Source organism: Sinocyclocheilus anshuiensis, unplaced genomic scaffold (assembly GCF_001515605.1).
Source record: "Sinocyclocheilus anshuiensis isolate Anshui unplaced genomic scaffold, SAMN03320099.WGS_v1.1 scaffold1625, whole genome shotgun sequence".
NCBI lineage: Eukaryota > Metazoa > Chordata > Actinopteri > Cypriniformes > Cyprinidae > Sinocyclocheilus > Sinocyclocheilus anshuiensis.
Genome location: NW_015539802.1, coordinates 307,419 through 315,530, shown reverse-complemented (window position 1 = coordinate 315,530; position 8,112 = coordinate 307,419). Strand labels below are relative to the sequence as shown.

Sequence of the window (8,112 nt, the reverse complement as noted above, 5' to 3'; positions counted from 1 at the left end):
ATATAAATATATACATGTAAATATTTTCAAAATATATACAGTATGAGTATGTATTTACATATATATAATAAATATACACAGTACACAAACATATTATGTAAAAAAAAACTTATTTTGGATGCGATTAATCGTTTGAAAGCACTATTATTTACACATAAATATAATTTTAAAACTATATTAGTATACTACTGTATATATTATAATTGTATACTATTACAAATACTTCCAAATAAATACATTTCTTCAACAATATAAGTCACAAAAAAGGCCAATAATGAAATTGCATTACTGTAACAGTCCAAAATTGCCATGTTAATATAATCTTTAAAAAAAAAAGTAAAAGTCTCAGTAAATCTTAGGAAACGATGATTTAGGAACAACAACATCTAATTTCCTAACCAAAGATGTAGCAAAAAAAAAAAATGATGTATTAGAAATGTACAAAAAAAAACTTTAGTATGGGACACAAGGAAAGAGAGTTTTGGAGAAAAAATTAAATGTCATAATGCTTCAAAAAAGGCAAAATACAACTGGTTTATTTTCCTTTTTTTAATAAAACAGTGCATTTTCGTGTTTTTTTTTTTCTGAATTCATACAAGCAGAAAAATTAATTATGTGGTACTAATAGAGAGTTAACATCTATAGTTTTAAATCTACCCAAACAGCCCTTCCCCCTCATTCTACAGCCCCAGGTACGAGCGCCTGTTTACGGGCACAGCTCCAGTTTCTCTGACCTTTGACTTCCGCAGCTCCCCGGGGGTCTTGTCTGCACTTGCAAAAACAAGCAAATCAGATCCTTTTACCCCAAACAAACACCTACATACAGAGAGCAGCCCTGTCTTACACACACACGGCTAATCACTGCACACGTGCACACATGAGCACGAGCGCACACACGTGCACACAATAATGACCTCACACACACACATTAAACACGTGCTGCCACATACACTCAAAATAAACAACACTTACAATTAGAAAATATGTCTAGTTTACTAAAAATAATACTTTGGTATTACGTTTTCTTTAGCCATAGTACCAATTTCCATTTTTTAAACATGCTGGCTTCAAGTAGAGCTACAAAACAGTTTTATTAGAAAATAATAAGGCCTACTGCAGCTGTCAGTATCATACATCAATACTGCAGGTCAATCAGCAGCACAACGTATTTCTTCCTCCTTCAGTCCCTGGCAGCCTCCTCCTCTATTATCTGAGCAGTTCTTCACAGAGTGATATATGGAGGTGTAATGAGACTCTTTCTGTGATAGTCTCATCCTCCCTACTGTAGCATCACACTCACAGAGAGCAGCAAACAGCTCCCTGCCAGTGTTAACTTCAGTATTCAGTATGAAATCAAATAAATATTTTGGATTATTTTCAAAATAATGTAAAATGCTGTTGATTTTGACCATATTTGAACTTGTTCATTGTATTTAAAGCTGAAGTATGAAACTTTTTGGTTTAAAATGAACAAAAAACTTGATCTGTCAATCTCTAATCTGTCTTTTAGAAGTGGGACTACTTTTCTAATCAGATGTACTTCTGTTTATGCATTGAGGATGTTATTTCTGTGGGTGGCGTTTGCTGAAATCCACGCAATCGATACTTTACGATCAAAAACAAAGTGAAAGTCACTCAATTTGACGTGAGATATGAGATGAAACACTGGATATAATTTTGCATATAGAGTACGGACTTGGTAAATGATTCTGTCACATATCATATCAATGTGCTACATTTTTTTTTAAACATTAACTGTATTAAGCATAAGAGAAAGGAACATTTTAAATCGCATCATATGACCCCTTTAAAAATAACCCAAAATACTCCTTTAAGGTTTAGATGAACAGGCATATGAAAAATTTAAATAGTGATAGCCTTAGTGTTTATACTTTTTTGTACACTATTGTTCAAAGGTTTGGGGTCGGCAAGATTTTAAAAATATTTTCACTCACAAAGGCTTGGATTTAAAAATACAGTAAAACAGTATATTGTGAGATTTTATTGCGATTTAAAATAGCTTTTATATTTACTATAAAATGTAATGAGAATTGTCAGCAGCCATTACTCCAGTCTTTAGTCTTTCTAATTATTATCAATGCTGAAAATAGTTGCGCTGCTTAATATTTTGGTGAAAACTGGTATATATTTTTTCAGGATTCTCTGATGAATAAGAACAGCATTTACTTGACAGAAATCATTTGCAACTTGTCTTTAATGTCACTTTTGATCAGTTTATTCCTTGCATCCTTACTGAATAAAAGTATTAATTTCTATAAAAATATCTTGCTGATGCCATGCTTGTGTTTTTATGTTGTTACCTTATTTTAAATCCATTATTGGTGATGTTGCATGTTATTTGAGTAATCGTTTACTCATTTTAATGTTTTAGCATTTGACTCCACAATGAATCAAAAAGCCCAACCCTAGACGCCCATCAAAGAAACTACTAAGCCTTGCAATGGTGATGAAGATGATGACGACGACGAGAAAGAGGTTTACTTACAGCTTCTCGAGGGAGTACAAGCCAGCGAAGGAGCCATTTTTCAGGACGTGGATGCGATTGTTGCTCAGATTTCTGTGAAGAAATGCAAAAGCAGAGATGAAATCACTAATCACACATTCACAGACAGCCATGTAAAATGAAATCTACTCGTGCATCTAATGAAAACAGGCCTCACTCACACACTCTGTCACAGATGCACTCGCCAACACACACGCTGAACCAAAACACACACGCGCATGTCCAACAAAAACACGCATGTACAGTAAACACCCTGACACAAGCGTGCTTATATGGCCAGGCATCTCAGACACACACACTTGCCAACTCTCACACATATTCTTCATTTGCTGCCTACAAACCCTGTAACCGCTGCATTAAAATTCTGCTATATACAACAAAGACATAGTAGTCTGACTGTAGAAGTCACCTGTGGTTCACTTCAACACTTTAATTTCTATCAAACAGAAACAAAAACATAAGATATAAAGGAAGATATCATGGAAAACGTTTTTCTTGCTGTTTTCCCCCCCTTTTTTTATTTATTTAATGATTTACTGCTTAAACATAATGGTAGTGAATTAGTATTATTGTTCATTTGGGTGAAGAATTATTATTTTTTAAATATTTGTAACAGGTAATACAAATTCTATATTGACTACATAATTGAATGTATGGCCTTTGTCATTATTTTGAGCTGTAAATACTCGAACATTGCTAATAAATGTTCTAATGATGCAAGTTTCAGCAGTGTGCAAGTGCAAATGGTGTTCTTTTAAACTTTCTATTCATCAAAGAACCCTGAAAAAATAAGTTATGATTGGGTATATGCATATACAGTAGTCTGGGTTGAATTATCATTTACCTTGTGTAATTTTATTCATGACTTATTTCATGATATATATATATATATATACTTTATTCAAATATAGTTCAGTCAGTGCATTAAACTAGAGGCTCTTAACTTATCCATACCCAACAAAATCAACCACAAATCCATTTAACAGGGCTGTGGACAGCACAGATTTAAGAAAAACAGAGGAAAATTTGTGGTAAATGCAATTATACATTGAGCATTTGAGACAGCAAAATCAATTGGCTTTTCAAGTTTTATAAGACAAGAAAATGCTTCCCAAATCCTTTGTCATTGACATAAATGGAGTGTAAAATGCTTGAGTAATTTTACTTGATTAGTGTACTTAAGTATTATTTTGCAATTTAATCCGACGCCTTGTACTTTACCTTGATAACATTTCTGAAGAAAAAACAGTACTTCATTGTATTTTCTTCCATCTTACGCACATTAAATATGGTAAACAATAGCTCAAACATGCATGCTTGACATGCGAGAACCAGTGATGTTTGTTTTTCGTGCAGCAAGCACACGCAAGCTTCAATCATAACTTTCATCACAGAAATTTCTGCCTTCAAAAGATTTATTTTTTCTGAAACTCTTTGTTTGGGTTCATCTGAAGAAAGAAAGTCAAATACATATGGCATGGTATAAGGGTGTAAAGAATGAAGTAAAACACTGAGCATTTTTTGTGTTGCTCTGTGCTGCATTTGAATTGTTGTTGTACACACTTGACTAGATGTTTTTGGCCTGTGTCATTGCATTTTGTTTAGTCTTTTCCCCCTTTAACCAAACTTTTTTTATCTGACAAAACATTTTATTATTTTATATCACCTTGCGTTGAAAAGATTATTTAAAATGATGAAACAACCTCTCTCGTTTTTTATTTTTACTAGGTTACTTTTTTAATACTTAAGTACAATTTAAAGTTGTACTTGTTTAGTTTTACTCAAGTAGTTTTTGGCCAGATATTTCTAATTTTAAATGAGTCAAATTTTCACTCAGTAACTGCACTTTCACTTAAGTATAATTTTGGGTATGTTTTACACCCCTGTAAAATTCAATTCATTACAAAATCATCTGTTATTTGGTAGAAACAGTTTAATTAGAAAGATGCCCACATGATAGGTTACATAAAAACCCCTCATCCTTGAAAGAAGTAATGAACAAAACTACACAAGGTAAAAGAAAATACAACCCAGACTACTGTATATACATATACCCAATAATAACCCTTTTTCATGATTATTTGATAAATTGAAAGTTTAAAAGAACTTATCTTTTACAGCCACTTTTGATATATAATGCATCCTTCTGAAAAAAAAAGTACTAATTTGTTTAACTAAAAAAGTGCCCATAGAAACACTGAGTATCTATTGAGATGTGGTGTTTCAGCAGCAGAAGACAGGAGGAAGGAGAGTTTGTGAGAAAGGATGCTGCCCAAACACGAGTTCAACAACCCGACAGCCACGAAGACAGCGGCATCAACTTCAGCCATCAGACCGGGCTGTTTCCAATTAATCTTCACGGCTTAATGGAGGGATGGAAAGGGCGAGGGAATGAGGAAGAGGAGCGGGAGTAAGCCATAATCTTGATAATCACAGTGGATACATTTTTACATCAAAAGGAAGTCGAGGTCCACATCAAACGAACGCCCGGCTCTTTCCACGACAATTATCCCTTTCGCCATTGGCTAATGGGCCTGAGACCAGAGACAGTCTTATCAGAAGAAAGAGAGGAAAGAGAAGAGGAAGAGAGAGAGGGCTTTGGATGGTTGTATGGGTAAAGCTCAGGAGGAAAACAGGTTTGGCTTAGGTTTGTGGCTGATACGGACAAATAAAAACACACAAATGCCAGTAAACTGAGCTGTTATGTATATACCAGATCTATTTCTGTCTATCCCTAAAGCATATATGGAAGCAATACATCACAAGAGGCCATACATTACAGTGATTTTCCCACAGTTTAGAGTTTTAGGTCTAGGTATGTTTTTATAAAATAGCAGCCACAGTAACATTATAAAGACACTAATGTTCATTAACTGAGTAGTTGACAAACAGCATGCAGATCGACTTTACTTTTTCAACATCAAGATTGTAGAAATTAGGAAAAGTATAGTAAAAGTAAAATAGTAAATTGTAAACATAGGATTCAAAATCTAATTTAAGCCCAGATGTTGGAGAATAAAATAAAATAAAATAATGTAAAAATACAATAATGTAAAAAATACAACAATATAACAAATAAAATAAAAAATACAAAAAAATCTATTTCCACTCATGCAACATTTCTAATGAAAAAGTACTTTTAATTTAATATTAAATCAGAAAAATAATTTTTAAATATAAATTATAAATTATCAAAATGTTGGTACAAAATAGATTTAAATAAGTTTATAAATAATTTTATTGCCAACCTTTATTTATTTGTTATCTTTTAAAATGCACATTTACATAATTGAATGATATTTGAAGGGTACATGATAATGTTTTATTCTTAATAATTATATATATATTTATATATATATAATAGAAATTCTATTTATATATATATTGCGATACTGTAAGCAAGGCGATATATTGGGATATTTTTTCTTTTAGGAATAGGATATATATTTAGTAAAGCTGTCATTAAGAACACACCACCATATGCAAACCTTAGCAATAAATACATTTTTAAAAATTATTTAACCAGAACAGTGGTATCTGCATTTGCAATAATCAGTCCCTGTAACATTCAACGTTATTAAACCACTTTTTGTGCAGTACGAGTCAAGGGGGGAAATTAAAGTGCTGGCAGGATCCTATAGTTAAATGTATAATATGTATTTTATAAAAACACCATATATATTTTTAGACCCTGCTTTAAAGGTTCACAGTTTAAGTTTACAATTGTAACATACAATGTCATAGTATTTTGATCTGAACAAAATAATTACATCTGCTTAATATCAATGAAAAATAAAGCGCTTGCAGGATTCTTAAACAAAACAAAACAATTTTAAAACAATAAAATAAATACAGATGTTAAACATTCTCAGAACCTTTCCACTTGGATTTCACAGGTTTTTCAGTTTGTATTTATGTTCCGCTGGAATCGCCGAGAACCGCAACGCGAGCACCGCCCCAACTGCACAAAACGCCCCCACCACGAGAGAAAGCTGCAGCCACGCAGCGACCCTACCGCCCGCCACGGGCAGGCTCTTCACACGGGATGCGGCAAGCGGCACACTTCAGTTTTGTACACCGAAACGGGAACTGGAACAATTCTTTCAACCTCCATTACTAGCAGCGAACTATATTAACGCTAACATTAGTGGCGTGCCCTAATGCTAGTATTTCCCGTCACTGTTTAAGTTCAGAGATGAAGACTGTCATCTAGCGGTCGGGATATAAACTCAAAACGAAACAACTGCCATGAATCTTGTATGATTTTTTTTTTTTTTTAAATATCGATATTCCGTTTTTGAGAATCGATACAGTATAGCCAAACAAAATATTGCGATACTCACGTGTATCGATATTTTCTTACACCCCTAACACACACACACACACACTCACACACTCACACACACACACATGCATACTGAGAATCTTAGAATTTTACTGGTACTGGTACTGGTACTGACTACTGAAATTTTGGTACCACTTTTTGTAAAATAATGATTATTAATCAGTATTCCCTTCACAACAGGATCATAATATCACTTCAGTGCATAAATTCCCTCTTATGCTCACCCACATCCGACTCAGAGTAACCTAAGTGTTGATATAAAATGCAAAGTCAACATCACACAGAAATCACAGATGTCTATCTTCAGTCTAAAAGACAGTCTGCTGCTACCCAAGCTGTCCCTGAGTTCATATCATACAATCTGACTTGCAACAATCATAAAGGACTTTAAGCATCCTTAAGTCCACACCTGGCTTTATCCAATCAGATTTTAGAGCTGTAATTATCCATGTATAACTGCATGTAATTCCTGGTACTTTCTAAAGTGTGCGTTTGTGACTCATGTTACCCTTTCGTCTGCTTCAGTGTGTTACAGCCCAATAGAGCGTAACTGGCTGAATATCCACTTATTGGCAGGAAGTGTGTTACCAATCAGGACTAAAGAAAGTGTTTGCAGTATGCGAGTGTGTCTGTGTGTGTGTGTGTGTGTGTAGCCTATGTTGAGAGAAAGTGTGTCTGCTTTCATTTGCAAACCAGCAGCTGGTTCGTCTTACTTCCTGCCTTGTCACAAAAGTTAATGAGCAGATTTAATCACCTTTTATGTAAAATCCAATATAGCATGACACTAGCAACGTTAACGTCATCGGTTTGATTCCCAGGGAATGAATGCATGAACATAAAAATTATACACCTTAAATAACAAATAAGATGCTTTAGATTACAGTGTGTAATGTAAATAAATAAATTCACAATACAGTACAACGTCGAAAAAAAAAAGTTCAGAATTTGACTATTCCCAAACACCAGCATGATTGGAAATGTGACATTGATTTTATACAACAGTTCAATAAAAAGGAAGTCAAAGTGGTCATATGATGCGATTTCAAATTTTCCTTTCTCTTTGGAGTGTTACAAGCTCTTGGTGCATAAAGAAGATCTGTAAAGTTGCAAAGACTAAAGTCTCAAATCCAAAGAGATATTCTTTATAAAAGTTAAGAGTCAATCACGCCTACCTAAAACGCCTCGTTCTAACACGCCCCCACATGTCTACGTCACTATGTGGAAATATTAGCATAATGCCGCC

The 8,112-nt window shown here is 33.9% G+C and overlaps 1 protein-coding gene across 1 annotated transcript in view; it reads right to left on the bottom strand.

Moving 5' to 3' along the window:
- LOC107683879 (adhesion G protein-coupled receptor A2-like) overlaps positions 1–8,112 on the bottom strand; it is an 81,218-nt gene that overhangs the window by 43,056 nt on the left and 30,050 nt on the right. The window contains exon 2 of the mRNA XM_016479937.1: positions 2,507–2,578. Coding sequence (XP_016335423.1) covers positions 2,507–2,578 — 72 coding nt within the window. The remainder of the gene's footprint in view (positions 1–2,506; positions 2,579–8,112) is intronic.